The 22,320-nt window shown below is 42.9% G+C and overlaps 1 protein-coding gene across 3 annotated transcripts in view; it reads left to right on the top strand.

Annotated features, from left to right (window-relative positions):
- ASB7 (ankyrin repeat and SOCS box containing 7) overlaps positions 1 to 13,168 on the top strand; it is a 55,651-nt gene extending 42,483 nt beyond the window's left edge. For 2 of the 3 annotated variants that reach the window (XM_027521653.1, XM_027521652.1), the window contains exon 6: positions 9,793 to 13,168. In XM_027521653.1, the coding sequence (XP_027377454.1) occupies positions 9,793 to 9,932 (140 nt within the window). In that variant the 3' untranslated portion in view covers positions 9,933 to 13,168. Of the gene's footprint in view, positions 1 to 9,343; positions 9,444 to 9,792 lie in introns of all 3 variants that reach the window. The other variant, XM_027521654.1, reaches the window with a different exon arrangement.
- The last annotated feature ends 9,152 nt before the right edge of the window (positions 13,169 to 22,320 follow it).

Raw genomic sequence — 22,320 nt, 5'->3', positions numbered from 1 at the left:
CCCTGTGAAAAGGGGTCCCTGAAAGGACCCCTCAGAACACGTGAGCGGTTCCTAAGACTGTGGCTCTCCCTCCCAGGCTGGGCCACACACAGAGCTTGGCCGCTTGTCTAAAGGACCATTTAAGTGTTCCTCTAGTTTGTGGCTCCAGTAGCTTCTGCCCTAAGTGCACCGATTTCAGCTCTGATTCTAGATCTGTCTCTTTCTCCAGATTCTATGGTGGAGGTTTGCCCTATATATCCATTTACTGATGGGTCCTAGATACGCCCTTGATGAGTTTGTTCAGCTTTTTCTTCTTGTAGGGACTGGAGTGATTATGATTACTTCAAGTTCTCTTTTATGTTGGAGCTGAAACCAGAAGAAGTCTGTTCATTGTTTTTATCATTTTTCACTTACATTGTGAACGCAGTCCCTAGGCCTGAGCAGCGTTTGCCCTCTTGGGTTCAGCGGCCTGTGTCTCCCTCACGGCACCCCGCGGATTCTCAGCGGGGCCTGTGTCTGGTTGCTGTTGCGTCAGCTGCGTCCTGTGGCGGGGAGAGCAGACAGTGGGCTCTTGCCCTAGCATCTGACTTACCTGATGCGCTTGGGCAGGCCGCCTGGCCTCCCACCCTCCCCACGGATCTGTGGCCTCCTCTGAAAATTGGGGGAATCAGAGTCTGTGGGGTCCCTCCTTTTAAAAATTCTTGCCAATAACCACTCTTAAAGGGAATGATATCCTGCTGCTTGTGGTTTTATTTTGTTTTTGGATTCATACAGAACAGTGTGGACTCTTGGGGGCCCTCAAGACATGAGATCAAAACTAATTTCATAACAGTACTAAGATATTATTGGCTTCTTTGACTGCACTGATGTGTAAGAGCGGTGGTGGCTGAAACAGTAGGCACCTGAGCGTTCATGAAGGCAGTGGCCCCAGAGGCTGCTAGCAGTCGTGTTCTTCACCACAGGCAGCCTGAGGAGAGTGTTCCAGATCCATTTAGGAATGTCTTTGATTTAATTTTAATAAATCCTATCCATTTGAGGATGTACCTTTTTTAATATTCTATGGGATGGAAATTGAAAGTGTTCTTACTCTGTAACAAAGTGGGATTGAATTAAGGGAAAGTACGTCTGTGATTTGTTTGATCTGAACCAGCAACTTTTTTTTGATGGAATACCGTATTTACCTAAAATATGAGATGGACAGCCAAGCTGGTTAGGCTTTGGTATTTGGTAGACGTTTTCTTGAAAATGAATAAAGTTCACTTGTCACCTTAAGGAGAACAACTGAAAGTATTTATGATGAGCAACAAATTTTGAGCTTTCAAGTGAAAGTTAGAATTTTGAAAAGCTTATATTTGCCAGTAGGACACTGACAGTTTACCAATATGTACAAACTTTTCAAAATCAGTAGAGCTATTAACAAAAGTCATTTTTTGCTATCATGCAGTGAATTGGGTCACCATTGGAAAGATCTGCGTAACTCAGGTAATCAGTGTTTTCCAAACGACTAGTGCATGGTGTTACACAATCATGCATTGGGTAAAAGATCCCTTCAAAGGGCGAAACAGACCAGTGGATTTTAATATGAAAGGGTATAAAAAAGTTCACTGGTTTGGTGTCAGATTCCATTTTGCATCTAACCTTCAAAAAACACATCTTGTTGAGTTTTGGTGTAGTATCAAAGAACCATGATTTATCTGTAAAGGCCATTAAGTATTCCTTCCTTTTCCTACTACCAGTGTGTCTGGATTTTCTTCATTTACTTCAATCAAGACAGCATATTATTTACAACAGATGGTATGCAGAAGCAGGTCTCTGATTCCAGCTGTCTTCTCTGAAGCCCTACCTAAGAGATAATTTGCAAAGATGTAAAACAGCACCACTCTTTTCATGAAATCTTTCTTGTTTTGGAAAGCAGCTTTTTTTTTTTTTCCATAAAAATTTATTTCAACAGATAATGAATTTTATCACTCTTATTTTAAGAAATCAGTATTTTAAAAATTTCTAGATTTGGTAAATACAGATAGATACAACACACGTAATGGAGAAGGAAATGGCAACCAACTCCAGAGTCCTTGCCTGGTGGGCGACAGCCCATGGAGTTGCAAAGAGCCAGACACAACTTAGCAGTTCAACAACAACACACATAAATGAAAATTCTTTGAGGTCATCCAACTTTAAGAGTGCACAGAGGTCCTCAAACTAAAAAAGTTGAGATCTAGCAACGTTCAATTTCTACATTCAGAATTTTAAGGACACCCTGGTAACCTAGTGTTTCAGGATTTAATGATCTTCTAGCATATTTCCAGTTGCAGTTACAATCTGTGAATAAGATGGAATGTTTTAAATTACTGCTTGGTCGATGCCAGCATACTTATTAGTTAGGATCTGTAGAGAGAGATCAGTGATCATTCCATCAGATGCTCTGGGGGTAAAACAGGTTCATTATTTGTCAGTTTAAAAGACTAGTACCCTGAATTGTAGATAGCAGTTTCAGTGATTCACCATGCACAGAAGCATATCAGAGGTGCCAACGAGTCCTTGAGTAAGTTAACCACTTAACTGGTTTTTAAACACCTTGTTTACCTATCTATTTATTTTACATAGCATGGCAGGTTCTTGCATAAATTATTCTTAAGGCAGAGAATATGCCAGTTGGATTTGTGTTTAATATTCAGAAGAGTCAAAGGTAATGTAATGATCTGTGTTTCTAGTAATTGCTGTTCCAGTACTTGAAGCAGCCACTCAATATGCTTTAGTGGTTTGTAAAAGGTAGTGCTGGGTTGTATTTTGATTTGTATGTTTTAAAGAATTAATAAAAGGAATTATTTATTTAAATTTTAAATAATTTTAATGTATTTGATAATTTAAGTACTTCATAATTTTAAAATATTTTTATTTAAATAAGAATACTTTAATGATTACACTGATCGGAAGGAATTTGAAAAATAAAGGGCTCACGTTTCTGAGAGAAAAACAATTAGGTAAATGGGAATGAGTTGGATAAATTGTTTTGCAATGACAATCTGTCAAGTACTTCTTTAAGTAATTTGAATTTACTTTTTAAAGGAATTCTAAGAAAGTGAAATTTAGGCCGTGACTTTCTCAGCTAAGTCCAGTACAGCAACAGGTGTGTAAGCAGGCTCTCATGACAGCTCCTCTGCATCGGGGGCCCTTACTCCTGTGTTCCTTTCAGATGCTTCTGTTACCAATTTCTTTGACTTTTTTTGTTGTTGTTTTTTTAGTACGACTTACCAAAATAGTGATAACTTAGTATAGCTCTTTGGAGAAATAATTTATGTAACACATTTTAACTAAGATTATTTTTGATTATTGATTTTTCTTCTAATTGGGGATTTTGCTGCACTTCTGCATTGTAGTCTTCCTAGGTTATTTCAGTTCAGTTCAGTCGCTCAGTCGTGTCCGACTTTGCGACCCTATGTATCGCAGCACGCCAGGCCTGCCTGTCTGTCACCAACTCCCGGAGTTCACTCAGACTCACGTCCATCGAGTCAGTAGTGCCATCCAGCTATCTCATCCTCTGTCGTCCCCTTCTCCTCCTGCCCCCAATCCCTCCCAGCATCAGAGTCTTTTCCAACGAGTCAGCTCTTCGCATGAGGTGGCCAGAGTACTGGAGTTTCAGCTTTAGCATCATTCCTTCCAAAGAAATCCCAGGGCTGATCTCCTTCAGAATGGACTGGTTGGATCTCCTTGAAGTCTTCTCCAACACCACAGTTCCAAAGCATCAATTCTTCGGCGCTCAGCCTTCTTCACAGTCCAACTCTCGCATCCATACATGACCACTGGAAAAACCATAGCCTTGACTAGACGGACCTTTGTTGGCAAAGTTATTTAGTCTCAATTATTAAAATTACTTTTAGAAATAAATAGTACACTGCATTTATAATGGGCTAACCTTTATACTTAGCACTTTTCATCTTGGGTCAACATCTGCATTGGTCTCCCAGTACCTCCGTTTTATCTGTTTCCCTTTTAAGATCCTACCATGAGCACGTTTTATTCTTTTGCTCTTGTCCCTGAACCCCCATCACAGGGCTTAGTATGAAATGTGTTAAAATCTTATTTTATAGGACAAAGGTAGTTGCTAGCTCACCTCAAAATAAGAATCATGGTATTGAAAAGTAAAAGGCTACGTTGATTTGACTCTTGGATGCAATCCAGAATTACACAGCATCAGCTTGGATGATGCGGTGCACAGTTCTAAGTCAGATTACACTACGTTTTAAGGTTCTTTGATATAGAAAGTATGACCTTATTCTGTACCATTTCTGTCATATTTGTATTACTGTCTGTTTCTTGTGTAGCCTTCTAAGGATTTCTGTTATTTGTTACAAAGCAATATGTGCTTTTCTTTGGCTTAAGGCACATGCAGAGGTGGTCATGTCAAAAGGAGATATTTAATGCTTTAGGGTGTTTAATTTTTGAAATTATGCCGCAGCCCTGGTTTTGTAATTTGTTCTAGACGAGACCCTTCAAAAGCTGATTTCCTATTTTATACCAGCCCAATTATTACTAATGATGGGCTTCTTTACCAAGTGGAAAGACTAAACCCTTTGAAGTATTATGTAATCCCATTGTAATTCATTAGTATGAATAATAGTTGGTAGTGTCTCTGCATCCCCCATAGCGTTTATAGTTCCTTAAATTATACTTCTTGTGTCTGTGTGTGTATGAGATGTCTCCCCCAGGTCCACCCTCTTGTAATGTGTGTGTGTGAGAGAGATGTCTCCCCCAGGTCCACCCTATTGTAGTGTGTGTGTGTGTGTGTGTGTGTGTGTGTGTGAGTGTGTGTGTGTGTGTGTGTGTGAGTGTGAGAGAGAGATGTCTCCCCCAGGTCCACCCTCTTGTAGTGTGTGTGTGTGTGTGTGTGTGTGTGTGTGTGTGTGTGAGATATCTCCCCCAGGTCCACCCTGTTGTAATCCCATGAACACGGCAGCTGCTATTTAACAGCACAGGAGTGAGGCACCTAGTAACCAGTGTGTCATGTACTGATTTTTGTTGTTGTCCCCTTTATTCTCTTTCTCTGCCTTCTTTTCCTCTGTCTCCTTCTTTCCTTTGCCCCTTTAATCTTTGGGACAGTGCATTCTTAAGTACACAGTAGGTGCTCAGTAAGTACTTCTGAGTGATGTGTTGCCAAGAAAGTACAGGCACACCTTGGAGATGTTGCCGGTTCTGTTCCAGGCCACTGCAGTACAGGGAGTCAGGCAAATTGTTTGGTTTCCCAACTCATAGAAGAGTTATGTTTACACTATATTGTAGTGTACCCAGTGTGCAATAGCATTTTGTCTTAAAAAAAAAAAAAAAAAGTAATGATAACGTGCTCACCTTAACTTAAAAAATACTTTATTACTAGAAGATGCCAATCATTATCTGAGCCTTTAGCCAGTGGTAGTAACTTCAAAAAAAAGATTACTGATCACAGATAACATGATAATAAAATAATAATCAAGAGATAATAGTACAGTAATACTGAAAATATTTGAAATACTGTAAGGATTACCAAAATGTGATGCAAAAACATGAAGTCAGCAAATGCTGTTGGAAAAATGGCATTGATAGACTTGCTCAACTTAGAGTTGCCACAAGCCTTCAGTTTGTAAAAATGCAGAATCTACAAAGTGCGATAAAATGAGGTATGCCTGTACTTCTTTCTTCAGTCACAATCTTCTATTCCTAGAATGATTTTCCTGGGAGAAAATGGCTCCTTAAATAGTCTTGGAAATGGCAGTCATTACAGTGAGTAGTCTTTATTACTTGCTATCATGTAGCCTGCTTTTCATCCAGTGCTACTGCCTGCCAAGGTGAGGAAATAGCTGTGTATTTGTGGACACCCTGCACTTCATCACTGCACAGATTCTTCTACAAGGTTCCCCCATCTCTGCCTAATCCAAGTCATGTAGTGATTTCCAGAATATAGTTTCCATCAGTTTGCCCAGAACTGGCATCATGCTGCTTTACTATTAAACTGTCTACTCATTTTCTTACCATCTTAGCAGCAGGAAAACAGAGCTCCTTCCAAGAAGGAGCCCTCTACTTTTTTGAGAAGGAGAAGCAAAACTATATCCTTCCAGTATTTAAAATTACTGTTTTAACATATACCAAATACTCTATAACTCTTACTATATGCCTGGTCCTGTTGTAAGCACTTTACCAAAACTAATTCTTATGCTTATAAGGCCTATTGTGTAGGTCATCCTCAGTTCGTAGATGTGGAAACCAAAGCAGAAGGCTAAGTAACTCACCCAAGAGCTACTGGGTCTAACAGTTGATGGTTTAACTGTGGCTTTTCCCATTCAAGGTATTTCTGCAGACAAAAGTTACATATGGTCAAGAAATCTTCAAAAGATTAGATTCCCCCCAAATATTGAGACTGCTATAACACACTGCTTAAGAAGAAGAGAATTCAGTAGCAAATTGAGTAAAGCTTTCTGATATTTAGGCATAGGAAGCACATTTTCCCCTGGAAAGGCTCACGCACCGGTAGCTCCTGCAGATGGTGGCTTTTCTGTAGCTGTGTCCCTTGAATTCAGCTTGCTGGCTCATCTTGGCCCTCTTGCAATTTATCACAGCCAATGAGGAGAGCCAGTGGCACTTGTAATATTAGGCCTGGGAAATTTTCTTACCTAGATTGTTAGGGCATTTCCAGTTTTCCCCTTACCCCAGGTGACATGTTGCCAAACTATATCTTCCCTTTCCTCCAGCTTCTAGTAACATTTTTAAAACTTTTAGCCCTTACCATCAGCCTCGTCAAAGCTCTTCCCCCTGCTAGGTCCCAATAACAAAGCTACCTAATTTATATATATTTTTTAAATGGTAACACCCTACTTCCACATTCCAGAATCTCAGTTATCTAATGCTGCAAAATTGAGTGACTTAAAATGATAATAGTTGATTATTTTATTTCTCTGCGCCAAGCATTGTCATCTTGCTGGGGCCACTCCACTTGACTGGGGCCTTTCCACCTTCAAAATGTCTCACTCTGATGGCTGGCTAGTTGTGCAGGCAGTTGGCTGGGAGTTCAGCCTGGACTATTGGGTGGTGACCTCAGCTCCTTTTTGTAGACTTAATGGCCTGGTGGTAGTTGGGTGCCAAGAGTGAATGTCTCAAGAGCCAGTTGGGAGCTCTGATTTATGAGTTTCACCATAGTCAGGAGCCCACCCAGTTTCTAGGAGAGGGAGCCCAGATACCATCTCTTAACACTGGTGTATCCAGTCACGTTGTTAAAGAAGAGCGTGAGGTCTTTGGAGATACTGTCGTCATCTTTGGAGAGTGTAATCTTCCACAAAAGAAGACCTTTTGTCTCCATTTTTCCTACCTTAGCTAAGCAAATTCCAATAATATAATAATATAATTTTTCCACATTGTTAGATGATATGTTTTCATTTAAGTATACATGTATATTTATATATGTCAATTTATCTCATCTGTTTCGCCTTGAATACATTGTGGTGGTTCTTTTCATTAATATTGTACTTCAAAAGACCTGCCATCTTTTAGGAAAATCAAATTCTTTAAAAAAAGATTCAAATATGATTCATACTCTGGTTTGCATTTGTAGATCAAATAGTTTAAGCATTTGTTGAAAAATGACTGATAATTTATTCTCTTCCTCAAGGTAGCCCGTGAATGGTGATGAAAAATATTTCAAAACAGATTAAGAAATGATTTGCTGTTGACATGGGTGTGTTTTGCAGTGAGTTAGTTGACTGTTTTATACTCTTAGGAAAAGCCTATTAAGTATTCATTTGTCCAGCTAGTATTTGTTGAGTATTGATTGTGTCAGGCGTTGGCAGCCAGAAATCATCTTAACCTCATGGAACATGTAAGGAAGAAGATGGGCATTAATGGGTAATCACCGAATAAATGTGAAATCATAGCCACGTTCAGCACTCCAGAGAAACGGAACTCAGAAAGTATCTGATAGGGAACCTGACCTCGTCTGCTCTAATGAAGTGGCCTTTTTAGCAGAGATCTGGATGGTGAGGAGGATATAGCCTCACCAAGAGAGTCACGAGTGCGCACAGCAGCCTGGCACAGATCCTCAGGCAGACATCCATGGAGATACATGTGGCTGGCTTACAGCCGTTCTTAGGAAAGCAGTAGCTTCAGCTGTGATTCTGTTAAGAGACCATGTATTTAGTGCCTCTTGGAAAGGGCATGATCATACAGGCCCTACAGTGCAGAAGTCTGAGTTTTAAGGACCCTTTTTCAGTTATAATTTTGAATGATGGTGATCCGTGTAAACAGGTACAATCCAAGTAATAAGTACTAAGTATAGCAGTAGTCCTCCACGTATGGCCTGGGGACTCCTGGAATTAACCAGACCCTTTCAGGATATCGAGATCAAAATTATTTTCCTTGTGATACTAAGACATTATTTGTGTTTTCCACATTCCTTCCTTTATGAGAGTAAGTGAACTTCCCCAGAGACTGGATGATGTGGTTTCATCACAGCAGATTGGATATGAGAGCATACATGAGACTTCAGCTACCGTCCATTCATCCAGACCTTTACAAACTTGCAGAAATGGAAAGAATGCCATTCTTCTCATTTATTTTTGAAAATATTGTTACTTTCATAACAATGTTATTTATGTTAACATGTAATAGGCTTATCTTTATTATTTGTAAATGAATTAGTATGTATTTCTGAACTTTGTGTTTTAACTTCTTACATGGTAATTAAAGTGTAAAGAGGTTTTGAGACCAAAAAGTTTGAGAACTGCTGAAGTATGGCATTGTTCTTGACTTTAAGCATGTTATTTAATGTTGGAGATGCAAGCAGTCTGTAAAACGGGGGTGATGATCAAAGTACTTCCCTTGTAAAAGGATAAAAACAAGTTAGTGTATGTCAGGAGCCTATGAGACTACATGGCACAGAGTACACATTGAACCATGTTGATTTGTATCATTATTGCCATTGAATATGAAAGTAGACATTTATGTGAATCCGAACACTGAGGCTCTGTGGCAAAGAATTTTTGCTCTTGTTTGTGGTCATCTTTATTGTTTTGGTGAAACACAGTATTCAAAGATGAAAGAAATTGCAATGTGTAATTTTTTTTTTTCTTTTTTGAGTTCAGTCATAGCATAGGTTTATATTGGCAGATGGTCAGGATGGCTTGTTTGAAGACATGGAAATTCAGGATAGCTTGCTGTGCCTCTTCTACCTCCCTGCCCTCCCTCCCAGTCTGCTCCCTTTTCCCCACAGCAGGGTTCTGCTTCTGCTGTGTCTGGAATCATGGGGAACAGAGGGGCACACCTCATCTGAGAGAGCTCCCTGGGGTTGGGTTCCGTGCCCTGGACAGGGAGCTGATAGGAGGAACTCAGTTCCCTCACTTTTCAGGTGGAGACACTGAGGCCCAGAAGAGGGATTTGCTCACACAGGTTCAACCCGCATATTAGAGGCCTACCTGGGACAAGAACTGACATTCCGATTTGTAATGGTAAGAATACCAGGCTGAGAATCAGAAGAACTGTTTAAGTCTGAGTCTCAAACACTTCAGTTGGTCGTCTGATGTTGAGCAGTTGACTAAAATCACTGATCCTTAGTGTCCCTATTTGTAAAATGGAAGTGAAACTACCCACCATCCAGGGCTGTGAAAAGGATCAGTGAGATGCCATGTAATGGAACCCAGGACGCATCCTCCTAGCTCGTCTCTCTGCTCCTTTGCATGTAAAGTCCGCAGAGAGGTACTTCCCAGTGAAATAAAATACTCCTCTCAGAACCTTAAAGCCCTCCTTAAATGTTATGTTTTGCAGCTTTGTAACATTTTCTTTTTTCTGTCTTTTTAGGACAGCCCAGAAACTTGCAGGACCTGTGCCGAATTAAAATTCGACAGTGTATAGGCCTTCAAAACCTAAAACTACTTGATGAACTACCAATTGCCAAGGTCATGAAAGACTACTTAAAACACAAATTTGATGATATCTGATACACAGAGAACTGTGAGCAAGATTAGGAGTTATATTCCAGATACTTAAAAGGCTTTTTGCCTTGCACAAAGTATATCCTATGCAATTTCTGATTTGCTGTGAAGTCAGAAAGCAGGTATACACTTACAGGTTTTTTTTGTTTGTTTGGTTGGTTTTCATTGTAGGGGAGAGATTTTTTTATACACACACACACACACAGACACACACACACCACATGCTTGAAGGTCTTAATTTGGTTTCTTGGTCCAAGTTTAAGAGGTCCAAGCTTTCTATACAATATTGCATTTAAAACAGTTGTTTTTCCAAAATGACACAAGCAGGTTTGGAGTGGAGAATTGACCCTTTCCAAATTTACAGTTTCATTGGCGTGCACAATATTATAAACCAGCAGAGCACTTGTTACAGTTTGGAGGCACAGTTTCACCCAGGGCATCCAGGGTTCTACTGGAAAATGCCCTAAGAAATTTTTTAAGTAATGCTGTCACCTCATTCATTTTAATGAGTACAAATTGGCTGTTTCAAACTGTTCTTTTTCTAATTAACGTAGCTTTGGATGACTTAAACCCAGTCCCTCTGCTTTTTGTTGGTGTGCTCGTTTCTAACTTACTTTTTTAACAGCTGTAGTACACTACCTGGAGACGTTGAGTCTCAACTTCTGTCTCTAGTTGAATTGTGCTTTTAAAACAATTAATGGGAAAGAAAATAACTTTATAAAGCCCGTGTATTCTGTTTTTAAAATAGTGCCTCCAGTGCAATACTCTTTCTGGTGTATTTTATCCATTATTTCACTTGATGTTCCTCATTCCACAGCTGGCTTTGACATGCCTGTGAGAACAGGAACTGCCACTTTAATTTTAATTGCAGAACATAGAGTCAGTTGCAATTTCCATTTTAAGCTTTGTCTTTTACTTCAGTTTAAGCAGAAAATTTCATGTCCTGGTGGTAGAGTATTCCTTAAAAATAGCCAAAATACTGTTAAATCATTTGGCTTTAATGGATAAATAATTTGGGATGGTTTCATGGTGTTTATTTCTTCCCAGTTGAAATAAAATGTCTAAAGGGTAAAATTTATAATGGGTGCACATTTGTAAGTCTGGTTAATTTCTAATATGCTAATTAAGCATTTCCTATCTATTTTAAAGCTATACACAGAGACGCTCTTCAGAACAGTTATTTTCTGGGTTGATCGGCATATGTTTGCAGTATACACATAACTATGATAAAGTGTCAGTAAGAGTGGTTCCGGAGGTGTTAGGAATCTGTGGTGATGCCCTTGGGAATGAGCCCTGTGCTTGATGTGACATTGTATTAGTTCCAGAAGCAGCTTTAAAACTATCCCGGTATTGTTCTTAGTGCTTTGGGAAATTTCAGAATATTTACACACCAGTAATAAATTTATTATCAGAAGTGTACAAAATAAAGGGCTTCTCTTGTCTGAGTTTCTAGTTTTAAGTCATCAAGTATAAAGTTATTTCACCTGAAAAGTATAACTAAGTAGAATTAGGAATCTCCTCTGGCTTTATCCTTTTTCAGAGCCGACAGTGATATTTCCTCAAGCACAAAATTTATTCTCTTGGATGTGGAGTAGCTCTGGCATCAGATGCCTGCTCTGCTGGGCCTGGGCTGGGAGCAGGTTTCTGAACAGTGGGGAGCTTCGGGGAGAGGGTGATGTGAGGGATCACGGATGGGGTACGTAGCCTCTTCCGCAGGGAACCACTCAGAGTGTGGCCAGTTTTGCAACCATCCAAAAACTGTAACTGGGATGTGATAGATAGAAATGGGTGTTCTGACTTTTTTCCCATAAAAATATCTCCAAAAAGTCATCTTCTGAGAGAACGTCCTTGTGAAGCTAGGAGCTGAGCTGTGTCCTCTGGAAACCGATAACCAGGTCAGAGCTAAGACACATTTTTGGCATCGGGGACCTGGCATGGCCGGAAGTGGATGGTGTTGCTGCTCCCTGAACCCGGGCCAGGGAGGCAAGGACATGGGAAGGCAGGCAGAATCCTGTACTTTGAGCAGTGATGTTACTGTTATGTTCGCACAGGGCTCATCTCCTCATGTGTCTATTAATGTATTCAGTTAGTTTAAAATGATTTTCTTTCCCCAGCCATTCAGAGATCTCCAAAACTAAGTTCACCACTGAGTTAGAGTCAGGAAATTCCAAGTAAAAAGATCAGATGAAGGTAAATTCTTTGTTCTATATTGCTGCTTAGACTTCAGGAAAAAAAAAAAAAATTATGAGAGTTCTTCCTGGAATCAGAATTTCTATTTAATGAAGAAGTGTATAATTCCATTATTTGTTTGAGGTTTGATTTTTCTGGAAACTTGAAAAGAATGTTTTATTTTTGTTGTTACTAGAATCCCAATCACATATCATCTTTAACAATAACTAAAATGTCTCAAAGTCGGTAACTGGTGGAATACAGGGATGAATGTGCAGGTCTGCTCTCCAGTTTGATTGGCAGAGAAGCACTCTGTAGTAACATGAGAACAAATGTTTTCAGAAAATCAACTGGTTTTTCCAGAATCTTGACTGAAATGTTCAGAATAGTATCAAATTTGTCACTGATCCTTCTATGTTCCTTTTGAAATTTATTATTTAAGCCTGTTACTAAACCTTTATAAAAATATATTTGGCAAGTACACCAAAGACACCAGCTCATAAAAGATTATGATCGTTAATGAACTGCAAACCTCATCTTTTGCAAACGGAAGATTTTTTTTGTGTGTGTAAATATTTGTGTTTATAAATGTACAGCAGAGTAAGGGTGTTTTTTAGATTATTTAATTTCCATATTTCTAAACTATTTACTACAGAATAATCCACACTTGTTAGTTTGGAGGACTTGACAATTTTGTTTTTTTAATTCATTATCAGTCATGCTTGGAGCAGCATTTCCGCTAGAGAATTCAGTGTTCTGGCAGTAGCAAGAGTACACATCTGGAGCGTGAGGGAGTCTAGCTTGATTTGTCAGATACACACCCTACAAGACGAGAATGTGTAGTTTAATTACCACAGTGGACCATACAAAAACTGAGATTCTAACTTTGGTGCAGAATTGCTCATCAGCCCAGAGTGTCATTGGGATAAGGCCCTTGGCCCACAGATTAGCTCTCATGTAACTCCTAGTGTGTTATATCATAATGTATTTTGTTCTTCCTTTGTAATGTAAGTTTTGCTTTGGGTCAGTTTGAATTAAAAAAAAAAAACACTTAAATCTGGTTTAAAACATAATGGAACTGTGTTTTATTTCTAGTCTGCCTTAACTTTTTAACACTTCCAGCTATTTGGTCAAAAGAAAGTGAACTCTGTCTTTTATTCCTCAGCATTTTAGATAATTAAGAATTGGGTAAGAATGTAATACAGGAAACAGCACTGTTTCAGATCGTTTAAGAATCCCCCCACCCCTGCCCTGCCTTTTAACACATTCTTCACATACCCTCCAACAAAAGACTGTCTATCCCTTCTGCGTGTTGATCCGGCACTGAGCCTTTTGGGGCCAGATTCACCTCTGCCTCTTCTGACTGAGGACAGAGTTTAGACCACAGCATCTCTAAGCACAGAACAGTATATTCAGTTAAACAATGAATTTGAAGTAGTTTATTAGCTTGCAAGAGATATGACAAAACGACTTTGATTTCATACTTCCTCTGTATCCCATAGCACAGCTTGACTTAGGAGAGGCCTCAGACTAATGAGTGACGGTGTGCTAAGAAGGGAGGGCAGACGACTTAGCACCTCGTGCAGAAACGCAGTGTTTTCAGCCATGGCCTTGTTACAGACTTGTCCAGGATTTGGCACAAATGGAAGCCAAGAATGGGACATTTGAAACTATTCCTAATGATCAGCAGGGGAGTTCAGATGTGAAAAATAGCTGTGTTGCTTGGAAATCTTGAGGTCATTCCTTTTCCAATATGATGTAAGTAGTGTATTGTTTTTTCAGCTGAAAGACAATTTACAAAAATAGCTTACTAGCTATTGATAAAACAGATTATCTAGTTGATATAAAAAAAAAATTTCCATGTCCCATGTAGTTGGGTTTCAAAGATAAAAGAAAGTGGACTTGTATCACTTTGTATTTATGTAACAATGTGGCTTTGTGTTCTCATGACACATCTTACAAATTTTGATGTTAGAATTTATATTAGCTTCAATACCAGTAAAGATTTTAAATATCCACTGCCAGATACTGTTATTTAGGTTAATGTAGACTCCTGAGATACAAAGATAGTTTGTCTTTATTTTATCATTATTTTGTCATTACCTGTAAGGTTTATAGTAAGGTCTCTTAATTCTTAGATAAAAAGCAAAAAGGTCAACCAGCATATGGCTCTGCTGATATATAGTGATCAAAGTCTTAAATTTCTCTAAGAGCATGGTACATTTTGTAGATATTTATCTTCCAGAAAAACTGATGTTTGAGTGACAGTTAAAATGCTCAATCCACTTGATAAGACTGAAGTCCTGTGAGAGATCGTCATCGTGTGAATAAAACCCAGAAGTGGCGGTGGTGTTGCAGTGCGTGAAGCCCTCCTGTGAGTGCCTTCCACCAAGGGCTGCTGCTTCCATTTCTTACTCGCCTGTGCCCAGAGTGTCTTGAGCTGCGTTTCAGTTGTGCATCCACGGGCTAAGTGCTTTATCAATTCTGAAGATCCATAAACCATTAGAAGTAAAGGATCAGATTAAAGCAAAATATTTCTCCTCTGTTGCAGATGCGGCCTCAAAAACAATCATGTAATCATGTGTAGTCATTATATTTTATATTAAATCTTGGTTTGTTCCAGCATCTTAAAAATCACACTCGGAACCTTTTTTTATGTTTCCTTGTAATTAGGAAATTGTTTTAAATGCATAAAAGTAATTTATGTTACATTATGTAGTCATTAAGTGACTCACTTGCTGTGAAATAGTGTTTTATGAATCAGAAGTGAGATGGCTGCATTTGGACAAGGGGATCAGTTGAAGCTGAGCAGCTCAGTTATGTGATGAGTAGACTGACGCTTTGTGACCGACACAGAGGGAATCCAGCTGCAGATACTTCCTATTTTATCTGGCAAACAGACTCAGATTTTTCTTGCTTCTCAGTCTTGAACTAATGCTGCTTTTCTTCCTCTGATAGTTCTGGGTCAGGTCACCACTCAATTTTCTTTTTCTTTACTGAAAAAAAAAAACAAAACACTTGTGGGGTGGACTTACTGTACATGACCATTTTATATTTCTCTAGAGGTTTTCTAAGTTTTCCTCTCTTGCTTCTGTCCCCTTAACCCTTTAGTGAAGCACACACGTGCACAAGGCATGGCCTCACCCCGTTGCATTTTTTAAGTTTTTGAGTTCTCTCCTTACATGGATGGGAATGCAGTTTAATATCATTAGGAAATATAGTGCAATACCATTTAAGAAGACTAATAAGTCTGGGCTACATCCGTTTTCCATCTTGGGTAGCACCAGAGAGAACAAATTGCGTTTCTTCCTTGTTTATTACCGACGTTCTTTTTTTTTTTTTTTTTTTTACCACCGATGTTCTGAAGAAGTCCTTTTCTTTAAGTCCGTTGCTCGGCGACCTCCTTAAGGACAGATCCTGGGCCTCATTTGCCTGGATCTCACACAGTATTTGCTGGAAGAGCCATAGGTACATGTGGCAGTTGGTCATCAGCCAGTTACTTTATTTCCTCGAGCCTCCAAGGAGCCCAGGGCCCTGTGGACGGCAGCATCAGCGTTTCTCGGCTCCAGATCTCGGGCACCTCCTGCCAGGACTGTGTTTTCCTTCCTCTCCTGCGCCCCCACCTTTCAGCCCTCTCCTCCCCTCCCCTCCCCTCGGTGACGTGGTCCCTGAGCCGTGGACCCCCGTGATTGTGACATGCGGGCACCAGGGTGGCAGACTTCCAAACAAGCCCCGGTACTCTGGTCATGAGACATTCTTCCCGCCGGGAGTCCCCCCTCCCGGGGCCCCCACAGTGCGCTGAGCCACTGAAGGCTCCCCTGCCTCCCCTTGCAAGTCCAGCGCGCTGAGGTGTCTCCACGGGTCACGGCTACACCCCGTCGTGTCCCCGGGCGGCCCTGTGGGGACTGAGGTGCAGCTCCCGGCCCGTCACCCCGGGTGTGCCCTCGCCCTCTCCCATGGGCGGCGTGGATGCCCTCCCTGTCTGGGGAGCGGAGGATCCCTGCTGGCTACGGCGGCTCACCGTTGGTCCTTTCTGCTGTGCTTGCCTGGTGCTCTCACGTAGTGGGCGCTCAGTCAGTATTCTTCACGTGAGTTAATCCAGTCCAAACCCTTTTTTTTATAGGCAGGGGAGCCCTTCTCTTACGGGTGGAGGACTGAGGTGGCTGGGAGCTGTGGCCCTGCCCCAGTGGCGGGCGGTGAAGGCTCGGCTCCAGCTCCCCAGCCCCGGGGTCCTCGCGATCCTGGCCTGCCGGCGGCTCAGCCCTCACTCACGTCAGGTGTTTCTGTGGAACGGAACTCGGTCACTTGTTAACAGCAGTGATGGAATTAGATACGTTTTGGCGAGAGTTGGCAGGGCTCATGACTTTATACCTTCTGGATTTAAAGCCCATGCATCCACAAGACTTAATTTCCTACAAAACACTTGCTGAGAGTTCCATCTTGGGCTTCACTATGCCTTTTTGAATAATCTTGACTGTAAGGAATTAGGTTTGCGGGGTACCCTTAGGAACAGCATTGCCAGCCTCTGGTTCTGATTCATTCTGTGTTTACAAGGCAGGTTGAGTAACTGCGTGGATGAGGCTGCACAGAGATGCCAGAGGTGTTTATACTCAGCTTGTTTGTTTGTTTCAGTTTTCATTACAGGCAGCTAAGAGATTGATCCACCACCATCTTTTCATCATATATTATGATCCCTCACATTCACAGTGTATTTTTCTGTTGAGAGAGGAGTAGAGAGAGGAACTTGGGCGTTTTGACTTAGAATTAAGTGGAACTGAAATAAATAATATCCTTGTGTTACATAGCAGTTGTGTACACTTCGAAATAGGTGTTTCTTACCTAGAGGCCTCAGCTGAAATTCCTGTAAGAAGCTGATTGATCAATTTATCTGTCAGATAATGATCTCCAGCAAATAGAAAGTAAGACTTGTTTGTTTAGATGTGGTGAGCTAAGTGGACCTGCCGACGGAGGACGTCATTTGTTAGTTTACCCTGACTTAGCAGTCCTTGAGGCTGAGGTAACTGATTCAAATATACTATCCATAGAACATTCTGAGGTCTTATGGTTAACATTACAGTGGCTACATCAGTATCAAGGTAGTCATTTCTCTTCCAGCTTCCTGTTGAACCCAGGCAAAGTCACCATACATCCCCACCCCTGGCAGGGGTTTCTAGAGCGTGAGGTGGAGGGGGTTAGGGCCTCCACCCTCGGATGTGATACCAGTGATGGAGACATGCAAGTCCCTTGCCTCCTGCCTCTCTGTGTGGGTAGAGCGGGCCCCTCAGGAGGAATGTACCAGGTCCATGGCCACAGTCTGATGACAGACAAGGTGCGCCAGGAGCCTGATTCTGAGCCAGGCGGAACTGGTAGCAGCCTTGCCTTGGGCCCTTTAAAAACTACGGGACACTGCCTTGCCTGAGCCTGCACAGCTTTGCTACCGTGTCCTAACCCAGCGTGGCCTAGGAAGCAGCAACTTTGCTGGAGCCTGTTCAGAACATTTGTCTTTTGTCCTGATTCCTGTTAAGTCCGTCCTTAGGTATATCTGCTCCATAACATGTAAATAACAGGTGTGTGATGCCATCTAGCCCAGAGAGATGTGTGTGTGGCTTAGAAAGAATGCCTGAGATTGGCAGTATGAGGTTCTGATGAAAGAAATGTGTTAGAGAGGAGAGTATGGCTCTTTCTTCCCTAGGGAGGAGTATGGGCCTGTGGCCCCTCTGCAGAGAGGTCAGCTGTAGCAGGGCTTCTGTGTTGAGGGCCACCTGTGGACTTAAAATAACTTGGGCTGGTCACATCCGGAGGGGATGGGAAGCTAAGGAGGTGATGGAGGGGGCACCAGGTGTGAGTACCTGGAAGCTGGTAGTCCTGTGGTTGGTGGGAGCAGAGGAGGGGTTCCACCCTGCTGGGCATTCAGCCTATCCCAAGCTGGTGTCCCTTGGGGCGGCTTCTCCAAGACATTCCTGTCCCAGCTGTGAGGATGCCCTTCCCTTCCAGTCCTAGTTGAAGGGGTCACCCTGCAGTTCTTTCTAGGGGAGAACATAGTCTGCGTGTCCATCTGCCACACCAGAAGTGTCTGGAAGGCAGGGATCTGGCCTTGCCTTAGGCTTTGTGGCCCAGCAGGACCAAGACCTGTGAGGAGGCAGGCAGTGGTTCCCAGATGTTTGGGGAGTAAGGAGGCAGGTAGATAGCCCCTTCACAGCCCTGGGGCCAGGTAAGAAAGCTGGAAGGGAACCGACGCTCGACTTGTTGCATGGGCTCTGCTGCTCTGCACTTACTCTCGCTCAGTTCTCACCTCCCCTCTGCTCTGTGGGTGTCTTAGTCGTTTTCACAGTGAGGAGGCTGACCTGGAGTCCTCCCACTCTGGTCTTCCCCCCAGCTCTGCTGGGCCCAGGTTTTCATGTGTCCTCGCTACAGGAGCTTCCCTGAGCCTCCCAACAGGAGGCTCCCCTTCCCCAGACTCCCTGCCTCTCTCATCACAGCTACCAGCTGCTGTTTTTCCTCTGTGCCTCTGCTCCTCAAGTTCTTCATGCAGAACTAGGAAACCCCCTTCAGGGTGTGCAGATGTGTGTGTGCATACACGACTTTTCTGGGGAGGAGGGTCTGGGCCGGCGTGTCCTCAGAAGGATATGTAGCTCCCTAGTGTCAGAACCAGCACACAGGCTGACCCCTGGAGCAGTTCTGAGCATCTGTCTACCTGCCAGCCCAGTGCCAAGGGCAGCTCACCCACCACCTTGGGGTCCTGCCCGAGGGCCACACTGAGGTCAGTGACAAGCGTAGTGCAGACCTCCTGCCTCCAGGGTGCAGAGTCCCTCTCGGGCCCTGACGGCTAGGGCTTGGGGGCTGCTCCCTGGGCGCCCTTCTCCCCCACCTTGTCATTTCCTTGCTTAACTGTTTCCATATCGGTCCTGGACCAGGGTTTGCCTGCAGTGAGAAGGAGGGGCAGAGAGACCTGTGAAGCTGGAGGGGACCTGGAGGTCCCATGCCACAGACCCGGGAGGAGAGGCTGCCAGCCTTGTCTGCGGCCTGGCAGCAGGGGTGTGGGCTGGGCCAGCCTCCGGTCGCCACGCCCTCAGTCCTCTGCGGGCTCCCATGTTGTCTCAGGGCTGGGGTGGGAACAGGAGCAACCTGGAGGGTCCTGGGGTGAGCCTTGATGTTACTCATCTGCCTGAGGCCACCCAGAGGGTCCCTGTTGCCAGCATGGGCCCTGCAGGGGCCCACGGCAAGCAGGACCAGGGGATGGCAACTCGGTTCCCACTGCTGAGCAGGTTGAGTCCCCGAAGTATGTAACCCCTTGTTCTTGACACTTCCGTGCATTAAGATAAAAGGGCAAGTACACAGGCTCCAGTATGGAACATCTAAACCATATATTATTCTGTAGAAGCACTTACGCATAAAGCCTATAATTAACTGCCTAGTTTCATGGAAATGCTTGATGTTTAGGAAGTTATTAGCAGGTTCCAGAAAAAAAAAAAAAAAAAAACTGATCTGACCTGAGGTTAACTAATACCATTACTACCTTCTTCATCTAAAGTTTTTATAAATTAAAATGTTCTTCAATCACCTGTTTCAGTGGATTCAATGGACAGAAATAAAATGCCTGGTTAGTAGAAGCTCATCATTACATGATAGATAAGTTGAGCTGTTCCACCAGTCAGAGTGGACCCTGGTAACGGTAATAAAGCTCCTGAGAGCAATTCTTTGGTCTTCCTGACGCAGCCGAACTCCAGCCTAGTGCTGCTGGGAGGTTCCTGACACAACCTTCACAGACTCCACCCTCGTGTTCTTTACTGAGATGTTTACAAAGGCAGGTGAAGTTTGGAAATGATCAGTGGAGGACTGCTTCCCCATTCAACACATATTTTTGGATCATCTGAAAGGGGCCAGCATCATGCCAGCACCAGAGCCAGCCAGCATGGGAGCCCAGATGATGAGGAGTGTGCCTGGGAGCAGAAGTGGGGCTGCGGTGGGAAGCCCAGGTGTGTGGAGACTGGGTAGGGCTGTGCGTGACTGAGGACCTCCACGTTCTAAATTCAAAATGTGTACAATTCCCGGGGTGTGGAATTCTGGTGCGCCACTGTGTGCATTACTGGGTGTGGGGCTCAAACTTGAGTGGGCATCAGAATTCCCTGGAGGACTAGTTAAAATATTGCCGAGCCTTCCACAGTTTCTGATGCCTTAGGGCTGGGATGGAGCCTGAGAATCTGCGATTCTAATACAGATAATGTACATACTGCTGGTTTGGAGACTCCCTTAGAATCAGTGCATTTGAGTATTAAATCTAAGCTCTTCCATGGCAAATAGGAGAGAATGAGAAAAATCCAACAGTTAATATGAGATGTTACAGAAACCGCCTACCTACTTGTCCATGGTTGTGTGTATAGAAGTTCTAGTGATTCTTAGAAGCCACATGTGAAATGAGTCCCCTTGTTTTATAGGCTTCAGCAGTACGTGGACTGAGAACTTCCAGATGTACAAGCTGGGTTTAGAAAAGGCAGAGAAACCAGAGATCAAACTGTCAACCTCCACTGGATCATGGAGAAAGCAAGGGAATTCTGCTTCATTGACTCCACTAAAGCCTTTGACTATGTGGATCACAACAAACGGGGGGAAATTAAAGAGATGGGAATTCCAGAGCATCTGACCTGCCTCTTGAGAAACCTGTAGCAGGTCAAGAAGCTACAGTTAGAACCAGACATGGAACAACTGACTGGCTCAAAACTGGGAAAAGAGAACAATAAGACTGGATATTGTCACCCTGCTTATTTAACTTATATGCAGAGTACATCATGCTAAAGGCTAGACTGGATGATTCACAAGCTGGAATCAAGATTGCCGGGAGAAATAGCAACAACCTCAGATAGGCAGAGGATACCACTTTAATGGCAGAAAGTGGAGAGGAACTAAAGAGCCTCTTGATGAGGGTGAAGAGAGTGAAAAAGCTGGCTTAAAACTCAAAACCTAAGGTCATGGCATCTGGTCCCATCACTTCACGGGAAGTAGATGGGGAAACAGTGGAGACAGTGAGAGACTTTATTTTCTTGGCTCCAGAATCACGCAGATAGTGACCACAGCCATGAAATTAAAAGATGCGTGCTCCTTGGTAGGAAAGCTATGACCAACCTAGACAGCATATTAAGAGGCAGAGATATCACTCTGCCAACAAAGGTTTGTCTAGTCAAAGCTATGGTTTTTCCAGTAGTCATGTATGGATGTAAGAATGTTGGACTATAAAGAGGGCTGAGCACCAAAGAATTGATGCTTTCAAACTGGTGTTGGAGAAGACTCTTGAGAGTCCCTTGGACTGCAAGGAGATCAAACCAGTCAATCCTAAAGGAAATCAACCCTGAATATTCATTGGAAGGACTGATGCTGAAGCTGAAACTCCAATACTTTGGCTACTTGATGTGAAGAGCTGAATCATTGGAAAAGACCCTGATGCTGGAAAGATTGAAGGCAGGAGGAGAAGGGGGCAGCAGAGGATGAGATAACATTATTGACTCAATGGATGAACAAAATTCTTAAAGAGATGGGAGTACCAGACCACCTTACCTGTCTCCTAAGAAACCTGTATGTGGGTCAAGAAGCAACAATTAAAACTGGACATGGAACAACAATGGACAATGAACATGAATTTGAGCAAACTCTGGGAGATAGTGGAGGACAGAGGAGCCTGGTGTGCTACAGTCCATGGGGTCAGAAAGAGTCAGACATAACTTAGCGACTGAACAACAAGCAAGTTTATGGGTAGCCTTGAATAGCTCTCTATGTGTTATGTGATCAAAGATTACACATCTTTCCTACCACATGACAAGCTGACTGTATGTCTAGGCCTTTATGTCTCTAATTATCTTTTGCAACTGCCTAATTTAAGTTGGGCACAGACAAAACCAGTAGCCTGTAGTTCTATTATCCTGCTGTTATTATTCTTCAACCTAGTTTAGCAGCTTGTAGATAATATGTCTGCCAAACATTAATCATGACAGCCCTGGCCTGCTCGGGGGTGGGGGACACTGACTCTGGCTGCTCCAGCCAGCATGTGCCTCAGCACTGCCTACAAGGCAGGCGGCCAACGGTGCGTCCCACAGATGTGAGAAGGACAAGCAGCATTTTCCGAAGTGCTGATGGCAGGTGGTCAGGCTGGGTGCAGCCTGAGGTCCCAGGGTGGCCTGAGGGAAACCCAGCACCCGTGAACCCTTACCCAGCCCGTGGATGCAGCCTGGGCTTC

The sequence above is a fragment of the Bos indicus x Bos taurus genome, chromosome 21 (genome assembly GCF_003369695.1).
Source record: "Bos indicus x Bos taurus breed Angus x Brahman F1 hybrid chromosome 21, Bos_hybrid_MaternalHap_v2.0, whole genome shotgun sequence".
Lineage (NCBI taxonomy): Eukaryota > Metazoa > Chordata > Mammalia > Artiodactyla > Bovidae > Bos > Bos indicus x Bos taurus.
This window is presented reverse-complemented; position numbering and strand designations above follow the sequence as displayed.